Genomic DNA, 19,615 nt, shown 5'->3' with positions numbered 1-19,615 from the left:
GGCAAAACCTTTAAACAAGGATCTAGGGCTTCAAGTATGGTCTCCAAGACCAGGCTAAATGCATGTTACGTTTCAGTGATCTGTCTAATAAAAAGAATGTGCCACCTGTACAGACAGAGAAGTAAACTGTATGCCAGGATTGAATGGCTAAAACAAACTTAGTGTGCACTTGGCCTTGATATAAGTGTCCACGTTTGAAGAGTTTTTTCCGAAAATTTACCATAATTCTCTACGCAAATTCATATAGATTGTTATAGCTAGTTGTGCCTACCGCATACAATTTGAGATCTGTTCACTCTGTTCCTATGAATTTAGATATTTTCACGAGTCCATATGCAACACAGATGTTTATTTCTCTAGAAAGGTTTTTCATTTGTTGTTTTGCTGGATACAACAATGCAGCACAATACGCTATTCTAACCTCCAAACAACAATTGAAGTTGAACACTATTACACGTGTGATCAGAGGCTTATGTGCTGATCCCTACAGTATGTAGTATGCTCATTAGTTGTCTGTATGACCTGAAAGCAGCAGATGTTTAAAAGATGTATAATTGCTGTATATCCAATATTGCAGCCCAGCTGAGCAAGCAATTTCATCAAGAAAATAGGGATGAAAAGCCACTTTCACACCCTAATTGCTCCTGAAAGAGGAAGGGACTGGGCAAGCTAACCAGGCATATTGGCACAGTTAGGCCAGCTTGATAAGTTACTGCTTAGTAGCAGTTTAACCATCAATAAGACTGCTGCAAAGCACACCACGCGTAGCGGCATTGTATACGGATCTTCACAGTGTGGAGCATTTCATAGTTGTGCTGTGGGGCAGGTTCTCACTGTGTCTTTGAACCTTTGCCAATGGAAAGTTAAAATCAGTAGGAGCAATGCTGTTAAGACAGCCTACATTAGGGTACCTTCCCACATAGTGTATTATGTGTGGATTCACCATCCTGAATTTCTAAGCAGTAAATCTGAGTAGTAACAAATTTGTGTAAGCAACCTTCCGCTGTAGATTTTAGATCCGAAGCAAATAAATGACAGCTCATGGATCATGGTGTGGAAATGAACCTTTGCAATGTATTGGTTGAGCTCTGGCCCCTGCCGAAGCAAAATGAAGGCATAAAACATCAGACACCAGACGATTTCAGCTCTGTAATGGATGCATAATTACTGCAGAGGTAAATTCCAAAGCCATTACACTAGGAGGAAAAGTACCCATATCCTATCACTTTAGGAAAAGACACTGCTGTTTCCATCTCTACGTTATCATTGGTTAAGATGGGGACACCCATTTATGTGGAAATGAATTCACTCCAGCTTATAAGGCCAACGTCAGAAACATCCTGGAGAAAGACAACAGTAAAGAAGGTACACACAACCACCTTTTAAAAAAGATATTTGACTATTTTTTTAGGGTTGGGAAGTAAAGGTTCTGCTTACGGAGACTGTAAATAAAGGCCGCCTGGTAGGCATGTGGAGAATTATAGCCATTTATGCTCCACCAGGAGATTCTGGGGAAATATGCAAATAATTTTTCCACGATGGCATAAGGCAGCTCACTTGACATCAAGTATGATCTTCAGGAAGCCTAATGATGCAGGATTAAAATCAATCCAGTATATCTATTCCAGTTGCATTTCTAAAACCAGTTTCCTACAATGTACTGAAGAGATGCAACCACAACGAAACAGTGGCGTCTACAGTGGGGAATTTGTTCCTTCTGGAATAGAATAGATATACTGATTTGGTTTTAATCCTGCATCATGTCCTTAGACTTCCTGAAAGTCATGCTTGATGTCAAGGGGGCTGCCTTAGAAGTTAGCTAAAAGAGGCATTGTTTTCCTTATCCCTTCCTGGAAAGCTTATTGGTCTATATTTGTAAGCAGTAGTTCCCATTTTGTTTAGTAGTAGTCCCCATACTAACACATAATCACTATAAACCTCAACCATATGAACAGGCCTCACAAGTACCATCTAATCAATAAAGTCAATAAAGCAGTGGTGAACATGGTTAACCACCATTATCCTTACATCTATGAGATAGAGATATGTTATGTGTAGAAAAACCCTTTCAAGAAAAGGCAGGAAAGTATTCCACAAAGGAGACTGTAGCAGCTTTATAATAACAGAAGTTAAACCCTAAACACCAAATAGAAAATATTTTGTGTCAACCTAACCTAAAAACATCTACTTAAATTTCTATCTTAATATTTAATCTTTCTGCATCCCATTCAGGATTTAAAGGGATTCTCTTGACAAAATCTCTCGAAATACAGTTTCTACATCCTAGCCCAGAAGTACATGCATAGCAGAGCATATAAGACAAGGATAACCGTTTCTAAAGGTCTTTTCTATGTATCCATGTAGACCACAACACATCTCGATGTGTAAAGGACATGCGTGGGCTTGATGGCATTCGTTATAAACATAATAGGGATAAAAACCAAACGTGAAACTTCACTGGATGTGTAATATTATGCTATAAACGTGCACGGAGAAGAGTAAAAGAATGTCATTTCATGAACAGTGAGCAGAGAAACACTTTGTCAGGAGACTATAGCGTTCACAATTATAGCTGACACCAACATAAGACACAGTCTCTGCAGTGTGACCTTGTATCAGCCTTTGTGCATAACTATATGGTAAGTGGAGTAAACATTAACTGGACAGGCTACATTCTCAACTGTATAGGACTTAACCCTCTGGTTACCATGTTGTACTTGAGGAAAAATTGGCTTTAGTCTATAAATCATTCTGACTGGACACATAAAGGGTAGAGCTTGTTTAAATAGGTTTATGCTTTTACTGTATTCAATATTATGTGAGTTGTAGCAGGCCAAAGTAGCAACACAAGCAATGCCAGTCTAACATATGGTTTACTGTACAAGCTTTAAACATTGCCATGTTTCCTAAACAGTTCGGTATTCATCTCTTTCCTCTTTAAGGACAGCTCAAAAATGGTTGGAAAGAGGTCACTGGAAAATAAAACGTTTGCTATGCCAACTCCCGTTTCTAAAGAGGTGGGGTAAGTCATATGCATCTGGCATGACAGTCCATAGAAATACATAAGGAGGACTATGATGCAGAGTTTGGTTAGGGCTTGTGTATGAACGTGAGCTGCCATGTTGTGTTGAGCAGTATCCAGTACGTAATGGTTGCTGCATAAGCACATGTAATAGTCATGAAATCAGAAGGGAAAAATCAGCTTCAGGCCATTCCCTCCATGCGAAAAAAAATAAAACACATTTTGTGAACAATGGGAGTGAATGGCTAAAAAGCTGCCTGCCCTCAGTTAAGTCTGTAGAGCAAATGTAATAAATAAAGTGTCCAAGATGAACTACTGTCATCTCCTGAAGTGTGGGCTAAACTGTCCCTCCAGGTGTAATCCATATGGAAAAGGAAGAATACTGCTTTGTTACATGTTGAACCCATAGCCAGGAGACACAGAAGGGGGAGGCGGAGTGAATGTTGCGGGCGCTGTATATCCATAAGCAAAGCCTGGCTGAGGGGGCACAACACCACTTGGGCCTGCAGTGAGCATCAGTTGTTGACCTGTGGAAAAAAATAAATTAATAAATAAAAATTAGTTAGAAAAAGTAGTTTTGAACCGCTAAAACAAATGAAGAAAATAATTTTTAATACAAGGGATTCATACAATTGCTCTATTATTACTAAAAAAAAGGAGGCCTATAACCTCTCCTGACGGTTTGGTTTTATTGTATGTACCATGAAACAACTATTTTAGATCTTTTTCAGCCGATTGTCAAGTGGGTATTAGCACTGGGAGTGTGAACAGACTGTGACTGTGTGGACAGTCCCCGACTTACAAGGGTTTGTTAACTATAAGCACGTTCCAGCAAACAATTGATATTTTACATTTTTGTAAAAGTAAATTTCATTATTATCTGGCCCCCTTAATACTTTGTAGGTCTCTATCAGTTTTGCACAAGGAGAGACTGAAATTCCTCCTTGGAAAACAGCTTGGGCTGAGTGAGGTTGGTTGGAGAGCGTTTGTGAACAGCAGTTTTCAGCTCTTTCCACAGATTCTCGATTGGATCCAGGTTTGGACTTTGACTTGGCCATTCAAACACCCAGATAAGTTTATTTGCGAATCATTACATTGCTTTATGTTTGGGATCATCGTCTTGTTGGAAGATAAATCTCTGTTCCACTCTCAGGTCTTTTGCAGACTCCAACAGGTTTTCTACCGGAATGGTCTTGTATTTGACTCCATCCATCCTCCCATCAATTTTTATCAGCTTCCCTGTCCCTGCTGAAGAAAAGCAGGCCCAAACCATGATGCTGCCACCACCATGTGTGACAGTGGGGATGGTGTGTTCCGGGTGACACCATCCCCACCATACACTATACATATTGTTTGGCATTGTGGCCACAAAGTTTGATTTTAATTTCATCTGACCAGAGCACCTTCTTCCACATGTTTGGCGTCTCTGGCAAACTTTAAACAAGACTTGTTATGGATATCTTTGAGAAATGGCTTTCTTTTTGCCACTCTTCCATGCAGGCCAGATTTGTGCAGCGTGTGACTGATTGTTCTTCTATGGACAGACTCTCCCGCCTCAGCTGTAGATCTCTTCACTTCATCCAGAGTCATCATGGGCCCCTTGGTTGCAGCAATGTTCAGTCTTTTCTTGTTTGAGATGAAAGTTTAGAGGGACGCCCAGGTCTCGGTAGATTTGCAGTGGTCTGATACTCCTTCCATTTCAATATGATAACTTGCACAGTGCTCAAGTGGGATGCTTAAAGTTTATGAAATCTTTTAGTATTCAAATCCGGCTTTAACCCCTTACCGACATGTGACGTAGTACTATGTCACAAGTCGGGTCCCGGTACATGGAGAGGGCTCGCGGGCCGAGCACTCTCCATAACCGGTTAGTCTTTGCTGTATATGGTAGCAAAGGCTTACCGGTATCACCAGCGATCGGTGCCGGCACCGATCGCGGGTGTTTTACCGCTGATCGCCGGCGGCATCAAAAAGACGGCGGCGCGCAGGCGTCGCCATCTTTCCGTGGATCGTCGCTCCCCGTGACGTCATTGGGGAGCGGCGATCCGTCGCCATGGTAGCTTCGGGTCTCACGAAGACCCGAAGCTACTTCGGGTTAACCCATTCATTACCATGTGCTGTCAGCACATGGTAATGTATGAGTAGTAAAATCCCCATATACTGCCATACTGTAGTATGGCAGTATATGATAGGATCGTACAGACACCCTAGGGTTAAAGTACCCTAGGGAGTCTGAAAAATAGTAAAAATAAAAAAAAAGTTAAAATAAAAAAATTATAATAAAAAAACCTAAAAATTCAAATCACCCCCCTTTCCCTAGAATTGATATAAATATAAATAAACAGTAAAAATCATAAACACATTAGGTATTGCCGCGTCCGAAAATGCCTGATCAAAATATGATAACGGTTTTTCACTGCGTTTAACCCCGTAACGGAAAATCGCGCCCAAAGCCGAAAATGGCACTTTTTTGCCATTTAAATTTTTTTTTTAAATTCTATAAAAAGTGATCAAAAGGTCGTACAGTCCTAAAAAAATCCGCAAAAAACGACACCACCCACAGCTCTGTACACCAAAGTATGAAAAAGTTATTAGCCCCAGAAGATGGCAAAATCCCCCAAAAAAATTTTGTATAGGAGGTTTTAATTTTTTTTAAATGTATGAAAACATTATTAAAACTATACAAATTTGGTATCCCCGTAATCGTACCGACCCAAAGAATAAAGTAGACATGTAATTTGGGGTGCACAGTGAAATCCGTAAAATCCAAGCCCACAAGAATACGGCACAAATGCGTTTTTTTTACCAATTTCACTGGATTTGGAATTTTTTCCCCGCTTCCCGGTACACGGCATGAAATATTAAATACCACCATTTTGAAGTGTAATTTGTTACGCAGAAAATAAGACATCACACAGCTCTGTACATGGAAAAATAAAAAAGTTACAGATTTTTGAATGTGGGGAGTGAAAAATGAAAACGCAAAATCGAAAAAGGGCCGCGGCGGGAAGGGGTTAAACTTCTCCACAACAGTATCACAGACCTCCCTGGTGTGTTACTTGTTCTTCATGATGCTCTCTGTGCTTTAAACAGTAGCCAGAGGCCATCACAGAGCAGATGTATTTATATGGAGACTTGATTACATACAGGTGGATTAGATTTCTCACCATCAGTCATTTAGGACATTGGATCAGTCAGAGATCCTCACTGAACTTTTGGAGTGAATTTGCTGCACTGAAAGTTAAAGGGGCTGAATAATATTGCACGCCCCACTTTTCAGTTTATAATTTTTTTTTTTACTAAAGTTTAAAATAAATATAAATAAATTTCGTTTGAATTCACAGTTGTGTCTCACTTGTTGATTCTTCACCAAAATATTACAATTTAATATCTTTATGTTTGAAGCTATAAATGTGGCAAAAGGTAGAAAAGTTCAAGGGGGCTGAATACTTTTGCAAAGCAATGTAATTTTTGTATCAATTCCTTACGGTTTTCTAGATCTCTGCTTGCTGTCATGCAACAAAAAGCTTCATTGTTTACTTCCGGTAGGTAAACATTGGTCCATGGTCATGTGATGTCACATGCACGGCTCATTATAACATACAGTGTAATCAAAACTCTGTGATGGTAACAAGCCGCACACCTGTGTGACATCACATGAACATGGACTGGTGTTTACGAACATTAAAGCTTCCTGTTGCAAGACAGCAAGCAGAAATCTAGAAAACCGTGAATAATTGATGCAGAAAGTGTAATGAAAAAATGTAATATCTTTTTGCTACACAAACAATATTATCAATGTAATGTGCTTAAAGTGGACAACCCCTTTAAGACCATCCAACGTTCAGAAGACCTATAGTAACAGACAGACCTCTCTGCCCAAAAGATTAATGGGATATAATCTGCCGACTCCCGTAGGAGTTGACATTGTGTTGCAAATATTAAACCTTAGTAGACTGGCTGATACAAGTATATACTACTGTACAGTCAGGAGGGGTCAGTGCAGTGCTGTCCAAGAGACTGTGTGTAGATCAGTTTTATTATTTACATTTATGGTAGAAGCTGACTTCTAGGTATTAACCCATGCAGCATCATAGATCAAGCAAGAAATATTGGATTCCAATTCGCTCACCAAATACTATTGGAGTTGGCTCTGTTACTTGTTCCTCTTCCTTTCTCAAACTTTCGGCAGCATGAAGCTTGTCCACCTGGTAAGAGAGAGTTACTGTTTAGAATAAAAGTGCTTGGATAGGATGCTGCTGCTGGGGAAAAAAGCTGTATGCGCGGGTAACACACATAAAAGTATGCTTGGCTTTATTTAATAATCAGATCAAAAAGGGATTATATCAAGCATTCCAAGATCTGCAAATGTACTTGACACGCTTAGTTACATAAAAACTGCAAAATTGCTGTAAAAGAGAAATATATTAAAAGTGGTACTTACTTACAACTTTTGTACCCGTCTGGATAAAACTGGTGGAGAAGCTAAGTGATGTAGTTGAACTAGTCTCCTCAGTACATGAAGAGGACTAGATAATAATTCCTTTATTTATGTAGCACACACAAATTACGCTGCGCTGCACAGAGCTTGCCAGATCGATCCCTGTCCCCATGGGGCTCACAATCAAATCAATCTACCAGTATGTTTTGGAGTGTGGGAGGAAAACGGGAGACCCGGAGGAATCCCACGCAAACACGGAGAGAACATGCAAGCTCTTTGCAGATGTTGACCCTGGGAGATCGTGCCTTGGAAGAAATAGGGAAGTACCAGTATATTCTTCAAAAAAACACTGTCACCACTTTGGAATAGTTACTAAACTGATGGTACTGATGTTATTCAAAAGGCAGGCATTATTTTCCTAAACGTATAATTCACTGGGTCACATCACTTTCGTTAAAGAGAACCTGTAACAAGGTTTTATGCCACTAAACTACTAGTCCCTTCAAGTAGGGTATGAGTTGTTCTTCTTAGAATTCTCTCTTTTATGTGATATCCCATTTGTTTACCTATAAAAAAAAATCTCATTTTCCCAAGAGTTGAGTCAAGTTTTTGCAGGGTTAGTATCACTTCAGAAGCCCTTATGTTTGATTGGTGTTTGTGTCATACTAAAGAGAAGGTTCTCATCTTTCAGATCCCATCAAGCCTATGGTTCTGTTAACTAGAGAACCAGAGATACAGGCAGTTAAACAATACATGAGAACTGGATCATTATCTGCAGCTTGCATTTCCAGCAATGTATTTAGCTGACAGTATCCCTGATTCTGTAGCTCACAAAGCCATAAGCCTGACGTGATCTGAAAGATTAAATCCTTATTTTTAATAAGTCTTAAAATAAGTTGGGATTTCCCATAAAAGAGGAAAATCTACAAAGGACATTTCATACCCAACCTGAGTGTGCTAGTAGTTTAGTGGGCTAAAACCTGGTGCAGGTCCTCTTTAACCTCTTAATGACCAGGTCCTTTTTCGTTTTTGCATTTCCATTTTCACTCCCCACCTTATGGTTTATTTATATCAGTTCTAAGGAAAGGGAAGCGCTTTGAATTTTTAGTTGTTTTTTTTTTTTAAATCATTTTTACTATTATTCCAGACTCCGTAGGATACTTTAAATCTAGGTTGTGTGACAAAGTCACTATTGAATTGGAGAGAAAATGAGTCAGTTTGTTTACAGGGGCATGGAAGCTGCACTCGGGGAGCTTCCGGCTGGCCTGGCCACTCCCATCTGTCACCACATCCCAGTGCCTACAATGCTGTGAAATAGGGAAGTGGCCACCTCTGCTGGCCGGAGGCTCCCCGAACAATGGCTTTCGCGCACTTTAAACAAACAAGGGCACGGATCAGACGGGCGGGGCATCAGCAGCGACGGAGGAGGCAGGTAGTGTGAAAACACATGAGGAAATGTTTAAATTATTCTAATACTTAAAACTAATCAGAATTGCAAAAATACCACTTACTTTGGTTAAATACTCTCTCATGACTTGGATAAAAAAAGGCATGGCAAACTCCATGATGTTGTGCCTCCAGGCCAATTCTAATACAATATCTGGGTGCAGCAGATCGTAGCAGGTGAAGAGAGTCGCTGCGAAGCATTCATGTTTTCCCTCCTCAAGAAACCACTGAAGCAGCTTCTCTGCCAGTTCTGTGTCTTTTGACTCTGCAGCATATAACATTGCATCCTGCAGAACCAGAGAAAATCACATTAACAACGTTCATCTCTAATAAATTCATCAATAGGGAACACATTACAAAACATATCCAACAACAAATGTGTCAGAAATGAGCTATAATAATGAGGTACCACTGTAATGCTTCTTATATTAGTCTTAAAATCATTCCTAAATGCTCAAAAAGAGAAATCCAGGAGATAACATAAGTGTCATTTATTGCAAAAGGACATGGGTCATGTGCATAGGCCGGAAGATGTAACTGGCGCATTAACTCTCTACACAGAAAATTGAGTCAATGTTTATTTTTGCAAAAAAAAGCTCATCAGTGCAGGCACCAATCATCAACCCCTCAAAAATATCAGATATTGAAGGCCTAACCTTCACACAGGGATCAATATTAATTCTTGGACAAACTTTTAATATTTAAATTTTTTTTTTAATTAAAAAATATGCATAAATTACATATTGGGTTGGTGAACTGTACTTTTTCCTACCTTATACAAGTGGTCCTTCTTGCACAGTTCCACACTCTGCTTCCAGCGGTTATTCCCCTTGTACAGATAGGCAGCGATTCTGCGGAACTCTATCAGCTCATGTTTCTCCAAACGTTGTGCTAGGCTGATGTTATCAAAGTTATCATATGCATCAATGGATGCCCTTAAGCCCTATGAATAAACAGAGACATCAGGTTTACCTTTCTAGTTATATAAAACAACATCTGAATCCTATAAGTAGGATTTTATAGGTAAAAATCAATATTCACTTATAACAAAGTATTTTGTTAGTACAATGTTCTTATGAAACATCTTTATTGAGCACAAGACTGATGCAGAGGTTGTAGATACCCTGTATAGACAACTCTTTTCACATTGTTGTCTGGGGATCTCCATCAGATATGATTTAGGCTACATTCACACGATCGGCGCTGCGGAGAGGAGCAGGGGATGAGCGCTGCTCACCCACGCCCCTCTCCATAGGGAGATACAGCGCACGGCGCCGTATCACGGGAAAAGATAGGACACGTGTGCTGCACCGTACCGCTCCCGTACAGGGCCGTGAGCCCATAGGAGTGTATGGGGGACGTATATCGGCCGTATATACGTCGGCCGTATATACGTCCCCCATACATGTGTGTGAATGTAGCCTTAGACTTGCTGTAAGTCAATGCATTCTGCTGTTTGCATCCATTATACAGTACAATGGATCTATCAATACAAGTTAAAGACATTAGAGGAAGCCTCTGTCTTAATGATGATGATATAAGCTTCTAGACTTCACCTGCAAATCAGCACTCAAGTTTATAAAAAAAAAAAAGCTTTAGGAAAGTCATCACTTTCCCGCAGATACCAGCCGACCAAATACAGCTTGTTATGGTCAATGGATGGCAGACAACATTAACATAATGTATTGTCTCCCTCTGCACCCTGTATAGAGTAGGGCAACATAAAGGAGATTCTGAATGACAAACTGTTTACCTGGTAGTCCTCCTCCTCTGTCAGCAGGTTGTTCAGAGCCTCATTTACTGACTTGTTGTTGTGATTTTGTACCGAGCGCAAATATGGTTTAACAAGGGGTAACTGGCTCATCTTTAAAAAAAAAAAATTAAAAGTTTAGTGAACAAAACCAAGACGTACAAAATGAAATTTCTAATAGTGCAATTCAACAGATTCTTCTATGAATAGATTATAAGAGTTGGGAAGGGTTTTGAGAAAATACAAGAAAACTCAAGAGCAGTACTCTCGAGAATTAGTACTCACCTTCGAAAAGAAGTTGACTGTCCGTGTGTGGTCCAAACGAGGAGACAGGACAAGGAGCAGGTCATTGATCAGAAGAGGTTTATACTCTAAATAGAACTGGAGCGCTTTGTAATACAATTCCACATTGGCTACCTGCAAATATCAAGCATTATGAATAAAGAAATATGTAGTGTATCATTGAAAACGAATCATATTATAAATCTCTAATATACCTTGGTGACAATGTCTTTAAATTGTCCTTCTTTCCAAGCGGTTGTAGGATGGCTCATCATGGTGATAATTGCATTATCATACTCCTCATACTTGTCGTATAGGAAGACCAGTTCACCCCACAGATGAGCTTGTTCGGCTGCACGCAAGACCTGTAATGTGTGAACAGAATGTGAATATAGTAGTGTTATCAACTCTAAGCACTGGGCCAGTATATAACAGTATATAACATATGGTTTCCTCACCTTGGGGATGTTGACTCTGGACCAAAACAATTCTAAATGTTCACGCATTTTCTGAGGTTTAAACTTGGAGTATAGAATAGCAAGTTCTGTGAACATGCCCATATGAGCACGCTCCAAACCAAGGGCAGCTTCAAGGAGTGCAATGAGTTCTTCAAAATATCCCCGGTCCTATTAAAAGGTGATAGAAGTATGTGAACAAAGCTTTAGTCCACTATGTAAGGGGCTCGCCATTTTCTGTTTTGTAAAATTGTATTCGTGTATTAGAACCTACTGATGCACATATGTATCATAAGTCTGATGACTGACCAGAACCACAAAAATCTGGATGACTTTAAAATACATGCATCTGTTTTTGGCTTCAAGCATAAATATGATAAAATATGTATACAACTTGGTATGCTGCTACAGGGACTTTTAGGAGCTACTGTACCTACCTGGTAATAGCTAATAAGCTCCTCCAGCTCATCAGCATGGATCACAATATGCAGGCCACACATTTGGGCAAGGCGAAACTCTGTGCCATCCACACAAGCAAAGCAAACCTAGAGAAGAGAACCAGAAAAAATGTCATATATGACATCCATATGGTAAACCAGAACTGCAGAGAATTATGAACACAAAAGATCTTACCTCTTTCCATGTACGAGTGCTGTTGGCTTTCCGTGCACTATCCACAGCAGCTTGATACTCTCCGAGATGAACTAAAGTGGATGCCAATCGGGCAAAGTTTGATACATTGTTATAAAGAAGCTTGGCAGCATCATACATGCCCTCATCGTAACAGCGATCTCCCACCTGAACAGCAAAGGGAAAATTGTCAGGTAAAACAGGCACCACTTCTGACATGTAGGAAATACAACAGTCACTTCAATACCTGTTGGATATGAGCATTGTTAGGACCACTGACAAATTCTTCCAACTCTGACAAGCGATTTGTTTTAGCCAAAGCAAATATGAGTTCGGTCTCCACATAGGACTCCCTGGCCTTCTTTCGTGCCATCTGTAAGAACTTTACTAGATCCTCCCAGTTGCCTGTAAAACAGATCAATGTCACAATGTGAAGAAAGATGATGCCACGTGCACAGCCTTGTTATTAAAAACAATGAAACAAGATAACCATGCCATCCAGGAGAGAAGGTAGTTAAATGCAGATGGCATTGTAACGCAGAGGAGGAGACAGAACAAAGTACTCACTGTTTTTGCTTGCTGCTTGCACAACTTCCATGTAAGCGGCGGGGTCATCAGCTTTAATGTAGGAGTCAATGGCTTCCTTTACCAAGTCTTTCTGTAGCTGAGCTCTGCCCAGCTGACTCCACACAGCAGGTTCATTACATCTCTCTGCAAATTCATAAGCCCGGTCCAGATTTCCAATGTGTTCAATCAAGACCTGCAAAAGAAAGCGTAAAAAAAACCTACTGTAAAACATGGCTTAACCCCCTAATTACATAGCACCCAACCATATTCTAAGGCAAAACAATAAAGTGATGAAGCAATAGACTCCCAAACATGTACTAGTACCGACATTTCCATATCTATGGCATTAGATCATGTTCCTTACCTGGATTGCAGATGTATTTACATCAAATTTCCTAAAAATGGCAAAGGCCTCCTCAAAGAGCTGGTTGCTAATGGCAATATTAGCGATGTCGGGTGCATCATAGTTATCCAAACGATTGATATATTCCATTACTCGGGTGCGGTCAGCTTTAATAGCTGTCAGTATGAGCAGATTTTGCAGATTTCTGAAAAAACAAACATATATTAAAGCTTTTACAGTCTGACTGAGGTTCAAACAAAATCCACCACCTTCTGAAGTCACTCTTTGTTTCAATAGTTGCCTGCAGACCAAATGTTACATCCCAGGTTATTCAGGATGGCAAACTGCAACTATAGTAAGCGGGCCTCCATCACATAAAGCAGGCACTTCTAGATAGAAGATGTGCGAGATGCACATGCAGGTCAAGCAATGCTTCTATCATCACTCCCAACTGACCTGTGTTCACTAAAAACAGAGTTGTCCAATACAATCTTCTCCAGAAGCTCAATGAGCTCATTTGGGAGATCAGCAGTCATGAAAGCCTTCACCGTCACAGACACTTCTTCTGGATCCTGGGTTTCAGATAAAGCAGTCTGGACCACCTTGGACATAAGTTAAAACAGTAAACATACATATATACAAACTTGTGTCATGTGTCTGTGATCCAAATATATAAATACATTGAAAACTGTATCATGCCACACAGTGAACGTGCCGCAAATTATACAGAAACCTCCAGCAAAATCATTTTATGATGCTGATATTTTTTTATGCATCATGTGGATAGGATAGGTGAGATATTTCTGTATATTGCTGTGGATGAGCCACCAGGGATGTCACTGTGGTCAACCTGCTGCTATTATATCATGTATGTCCCTAGTCTAAGGACAAGGTCAGATTTTTACTATGGATATAAAATTTGAAATAAACTATATGAAAAAAATACCTGTGCTTGGACATACAATAGAGCTACATTGTACATACACGATCTGTACATGCATGTATTGACATAGGTAACCCCAATAGCCCCATAGCTTTTTCCAGATATGTCCCTGCTGTAACTGCTCGTCCGTGTCCCCAGCATTACCCACCTAGGACCTGGGGTGCAGGAAAAGACTCCAGTTGGTGTACACAACTCTAACCAGCTAAAGGGATACAGGTAGGTTGTAGAGCGCCTAGACAGCAGCCTCCTGCTGATCATACCACTCTTCCCTCACTGATCATTCATGAGCAATATAGCTGTGCAGCAGCTAATTTCAAGGAGTAAAACTTCCTGTACAAGCATCTATGACACTCGTACAGGCGTTAATGTAACCTCTGACCAAGTTAATACACAATTTCAGCTTACCTGATCTATCAGCGGGCGCCTGAATGGGTTGTTCTCCTCCAGAACACTTGCCCACAGATCTGCATCTTTTCTTCGTACAAGGTAACGTGCTTCACTCTTAAAAAGGGAGTTTTCATTGCAAACCTAAACCAAAAGAATTGATTGATTTAGAAGTATGTGAAGGATTGTATTCTGCTCCTGTGACAGACCTAAGGAGCCCACCTTAATAAGCTCCAAGTCACACTGGCCCCTTTCATAGGCTACGCATGCCAGATGTGGGTCCCTCTTTTCACAGTACTTGCCCACCACACAGCTGTCATAGAAGGGATTTTCCCGCAAAAAGCGCTCAGGGTTGTTGTTGCTGTCAATATAGATCTTGGCCAAAGCATTGTGTGTGGCAGGTTCTTCACATCCTTCGTGGATTCTGGATTCCAGCCATGGTAAAAGCAGCTTTAACCTAAAACCCACAGGGATTTTTAATAAAAATCTGTAAAACAACCACTCAATACACAATATAGACCATAGAGAATGCTTTCTAATATCCAGACATACTACACTCTAGCTCACCTGTTTCGTTTCTCTACTTCTGCTACAAGCTCATCGGTAGAAAATTGCCCATGTACAATCATGATGAGATTCTTAATCACATCTTCTGAGCAGTCCACATCTAATAAGCCTCCTATAACTGCTGGGATGCGACTGGGATTAACCTAGCCATAGAAAACAATTACAGCTGTGATTAAGATGCCAGCAGTGCTCTTATCTCACTGATGGAGGAAAGAACAGAAAAAAAAATCTCTTATATATTTAAATATTGCATTATTAATATATTAAAATTACATTAATACAAAAAATTGTTCATATCTAAAATTAAACAAAATTGTGAAGCAAACTGTCAAAATAGAATATATAAAGAATAATTGCACATTACCATTCAATGTGGAACTGTTGGTAAGAAACGTTCTTTTATCCTTTACAAATAAAATGAAGAATTTATGTGCCCGGCTGTAAGACAACTGGCTGGGGCAGGGGCCTCCTATTTGTTCGGTCTGAAGGCCATATTGCTGTTATGCTCTTAGGCAGTGTGTATTTGACAAGGATTATTTCTTGAGATATAGGGGGACATGCATCATAACTTTTGGCTTGCCTTTTTCTTTAATTTTTTTTTCATGGTGCTTGTGGTCATTTGCAACTTTTTTTTGAGCCCAATACGGTCTTCATACAAAGTTCGCCATTGTCTAATTTTCTGCAGTGTCCAGAATCCAGATGTGAAAGTTGCGACTTTAAAAAAAGTTGCAAATTTTGGAGCAAATCTACAACTCGCCGTAGAAATTAGCTTGGAACGGATTGTGACTTTTGGAGACTATTTGCGACTTTTGTTTTTAAAAAGTTGCAAATTCACTAAAGCCCAGACACCACATATATCAATAAGGAAAAACCGATACATCTGACCAGCAGAAAAGGCAAGAAAAGTCTCAAAAACAGACTGACAAAGACGGACTTATCATACATGTGTGCCAATGTGTCCTACCCATGTATCTTTGTGCAACATCTATCTTTGTTTTTATAAATAAAAGCAATTGAGGCAGCACATCCATTGAGAAAAAAAGAGGGGTTTTATTCACCCAAAGTGCAGGTGCGACATTTCAGCCCCTCAATGGAGCAATTTTCAAGCTTGAAAATAGCTCCATCCAGTCTCTGTCCATATAAGGAAACACCTCTGGGGAAACACCCTCAACAGTCAGTGGCCAATAACTGGCTGCTGTCAATGTCAATTCCTCCTCCCGCTTACAGGTGGGAGGGGGAGCAACAGGAAGACGTATCCCAATCTACCAGCATATAATAAAATATGTTTTAAGAGTACAACGGAAATCCCCCCCCCAACATATCCTTACAATAGTTTAGAAAAACAGCCTATTTTCCAAGTTTTGCATTAACCAAACTGACACCTTCCACAATATAGTATTTAGGATGCAACCCACCTTTTGCACATATATTTCTATGTACTTCTGCAGGTTGTTTCGGTACAGATATAACACCAGGTCATGGACAAAGTCAAACCGGTCACAGACAATTATCAATGGCAGCTGGTCTGTAAGTTTGGCCTCCTGGAAATTGAAATGAAAAAAAAAAAATGTCAACTAACTATATAACATTTAGGAGTTGAGGGATATGTACTTGTATATACATACATACATTTTTTTTTTTTTTTTTTAAATATAGCATTAAACCTATTATGGGCCAAAATACATTTCCCTATTCACTAAGAATATGCCTCCTGTAGATCACCTCCATGGCAGACATCTTTATTTCCATGTTGAAAGAAATTCTTCATAGACCCTGATGATCTCTGAATCCTGTTTTCATAACCGATTAAAATCATTTATTTAAACTAACTTAACAAAACAGCTTAAATGAGTTTCTAGCTACTAAAGAGAAGAGATGAATACAGGTACCTCAAATTCCTTAGTGATGTATATGTGAAAAATAATCTACTAAACTTCCTCAATAATAATGTATTAAAATGTATTGAATGACAGTTTCTCCCCTGTCCTCCTTTGTATACTCCACCAAGCTGTAAAACCTGACAGTGCTTTACTTCTTCAAAATGAATAAACTTTGCACTTACCTTGAGAAAATTCTTGACACGTTCTGGGTTGTAACAATTACTTTCTCTACATATCCGCTCAACTTCTTTTATCTGTCCAGTTTTACATGCCGCTTGGATGTACTTGAAGTGTACATCAGGGTCTTGGCTGAAATTGACAATAGATCCCAGAAAGTAGAAGAGACCTAAACAAAAAGAAAAAGGTCTCATCAATAAAAGTCAACTAAAGTAATTAAACTGTGACTCTTAACATAACAATTAACACTAAGGCATTGTTCACAGAATAATAATAGAGCCATGAGGGACAGAACCATATATATAAGTTATGAGGCACTGACGGCTTACTTTGGTTCACCTTCAGTATTTGGCTTCTGTCATGCTCTTCTATAGCAGAGTAGCAAACAGCAACCAATAGATCTAATTGTGTACTTGGAAAAATAAAGGGAACGCTCAAATGACACATCCTGTATCTGAATAAATGAAATATTCTCATTGAATACTTTGTTCTGTGCAAAGTTGAATATGGTGACAACAAAATCACCAAAAAAAGAAAAAAGAAAACATTAAGCAATGAAGACCTGGAAATGGACCTAGACACCAGCCAGAAAGCATTGGTACTGAGAAGTGGTCTGTGGTCCCCACCTGCAGAACCACTGTTGTCTATTCCAATTGCACAACAGCATGTGAAATAGATTGTCAATCAGTGTTGCTTCCTAAGTGGACAGTTTGATTTCATAGAAGTTTGATCCACTTAGTTATATTGTGTTGTTTAAGTGTTCCCTTTATTTTTTTGAGCAGTGTATATGTGAAAGTCTGTTGGGAGAAAGATATACTTATTTCTATTTTACTATGATTTATTATTGTGTTGCTCTGTATATTAACCCCTTAGCGCTCTGCGCCGTAGCTGTACTGCGCTGAGCCCCGCGAATAGCGCTCAGCGCAGTACAGCTACTGCGCAGAGACGATGCCGGTTCAGCGCTGTATAGCAGCCGAACCGGCATCGTTAGCCGCGGGATTTCAACGGTAATCTACCGTTGACATCCCCGGCTAACACCCGCGGTCGGAGTGGGCTCCGATCGTGGGTGTTTAACCCGTTAAATGCCGCGGTCAACGCGACCGCGGCATTTAACATGCCTTCTGGGGGTCTTTACCCCACGATCGGCCCCCCCGCACCGTTTTCGGGGGGTCCGATCGCTGTTTTGGCACCTCTGGGGTCCGATCGGGACCCCAGAGAAGCCTGGAGGGTTTACCTTTAAGATGGCGTCTGTGACGTCATCTTAAAGGCAAAGTGTCAGCCTATGCATCTGCATAGGCTGGCACTGATAATACCCTGCAATACATTAGTATTGCAGAGTATTATCAAGAACAAGCAATCAGATGATTGCTTGTTCATATTCCATGGTGGATCAGGTAAAAAAATGTAAAAAAAAATGTTTTTCAATAAAAAATTACTTTATAAATCACTAAAAATGCCCATAAGCCCCAAAACATATAAAGAGACATATAACACTCAAAAAAGTCTAAATCATAACACAAACCCCACATATATAGTATCACCGCGTCCGTAACAATCCATAGAATAAAACTAAATAACTATTGAACCCATATGATGAACGCCGTAAAAAAAAAACGTTAAAAACCCGCCAAAAATTATGATTTTTACCTATTATATCCCACTAAAAATGCAATAAAAAGTGATCAACAAAACGTATGTACTCCAGAATGATATTGTTGCAAAGAACAACATGTCCCGCAAAAAACAAGCCATCGACCAGCTCTGTAGCCAAAAACGTAACAATGTTATGCCACTTGGAAGACGGCGATGCAAAAATGATAGATTTTTCCCCACATTAGGGTTTTATTTGGCAAATTTAGTAAAACATAAGAAAAAATATTCATGTCTGATATCCCCGTAATCGTATCGACCCATAGAATAAAGATAACATGATTATTAGGCTATACGGTGAACACGAAAAAAAAAAAAAAGTAAAAAATCCAGTACAGAATTGATGCTTTTCTACTCATGACCTCAAAAAAAGTTCCAAAATTTTCAACAATAGGTGATACCAACCCCAAAATGGTAACACTGGAAAAAGCATCTCGTCCCGCAAAAAAAATGCCGTCACATGGCCCTAATAGCGCAAAAGCGAAAATTTTATAGCCTTCAAAAGGGTGCAACCAGAAAACTAAAATCCTGGCAGCTGCAGGGTGCTCCTTCCCTTCTGCGCCTCGCTGTACGCCCATAAAACAAGTAACGTCCACATGTGGGGGGGTCTCTGTACTCAGGAGAAATTGTAGAACAAATTTTATGGTGAGTTTTCTCTTTTTATCTTTTGGAAATGTGTAAATTTTAGGGCTAAATGAACGTATAACCGACAAAATTTGACCATTTTAAATTTCACCGCCATTTTGATTCAATTACTATGAAGATCTCAAGGGGTTAACAATCTTCCTAAAAGCTGGTTCTGATAGTTTGAGGGGTGCAGATTTGAAAATGGGTTGGTTATATAGGGGGTTTTGTAGCTAAATATGTAAAATTTGATTTCAAACAGTATTTATCCCCAAAATAGTCAATTCCGAAAATACGGAAAATCGCTATTCGATTTGTAGGCCGCGTGACGTCAAAATAAATTATCCAAACATTTCAAAAATTATGAAAATGTAAAGTAGACAAATGGGAAATGTTATTCTGCAAGTTATTTAGGTGGTAAATTTATCTGCCTGAAAACGCGGTGATTTTGAAT

At 39.6% G+C, this 19,615-nt stretch overlaps 1 protein-coding gene across 1 annotated transcript in view; it reads right to left on the bottom strand.

Moving 5' to 3' along the window:
• Window positions 1–2,777: 2,777 nt before the first annotated feature.
• Window positions 2,778–19,615, bottom strand: part of LOC140125881 (clathrin heavy chain 1-like) — a 47,235-nt gene continuing 30,397 nt past the window's right edge. Inside the window, exons 14-32 of the mRNA XM_072144767.1 lie at window positions 16,893–17,056; window positions 16,246–16,371; window positions 14,831–14,973; window positions 14,486–14,720; window positions 14,285–14,407; window positions 13,393–13,538; window positions 12,958–13,141; window positions 12,594–12,786; window positions 12,274–12,431; window positions 12,030–12,194; window positions 11,834–11,941; window positions 11,400–11,567; window positions 11,157–11,306; window positions 10,945–11,076; window positions 10,663–10,773; window positions 9,682–9,852; window positions 8,975–9,196; window positions 7,155–7,230; window positions 2,778–3,549 (exon numbers count right to left, since the gene is read on the bottom strand). Of these exons, the coding sequence (XP_072000868.1) occupies window positions 3,413–3,549; window positions 7,155–7,230; window positions 8,975–9,196; window positions 9,682–9,852; window positions 10,663–10,773; window positions 10,945–11,076; window positions 11,157–11,306; window positions 11,400–11,567; window positions 11,834–11,941; window positions 12,030–12,194; window positions 12,274–12,431; window positions 12,594–12,786; window positions 12,958–13,141; window positions 13,393–13,538; window positions 14,285–14,407; window positions 14,486–14,720; window positions 14,831–14,973; window positions 16,246–16,371; window positions 16,893–17,056 (2,912 nt within the window). The 3' untranslated portion in view covers window positions 2,778–3,412. The remainder of the gene's footprint in view (window positions 3,550–7,154; window positions 7,231–8,974; window positions 9,197–9,681; window positions 9,853–10,662; window positions 10,774–10,944; window positions 11,077–11,156; window positions 11,307–11,399; window positions 11,568–11,833; window positions 11,942–12,029; window positions 12,195–12,273; window positions 12,432–12,593; window positions 12,787–12,957; window positions 13,142–13,392; window positions 13,539–14,284; window positions 14,408–14,485; window positions 14,721–14,830; window positions 14,974–16,245; window positions 16,372–16,892; window positions 17,057–19,615) is intronic.

This window comes from Engystomops pustulosus, chromosome 1 (assembly GCF_040894005.1).
Source record: "Engystomops pustulosus chromosome 1, aEngPut4.maternal, whole genome shotgun sequence".
NCBI lineage: Eukaryota > Metazoa > Chordata > Amphibia > Anura > Leptodactylidae > Engystomops > Engystomops pustulosus.
The sequence above is the reverse complement of the archived record's forward strand: the minus strand, read 5'-3'. Positions and strand labels throughout refer to the sequence as shown.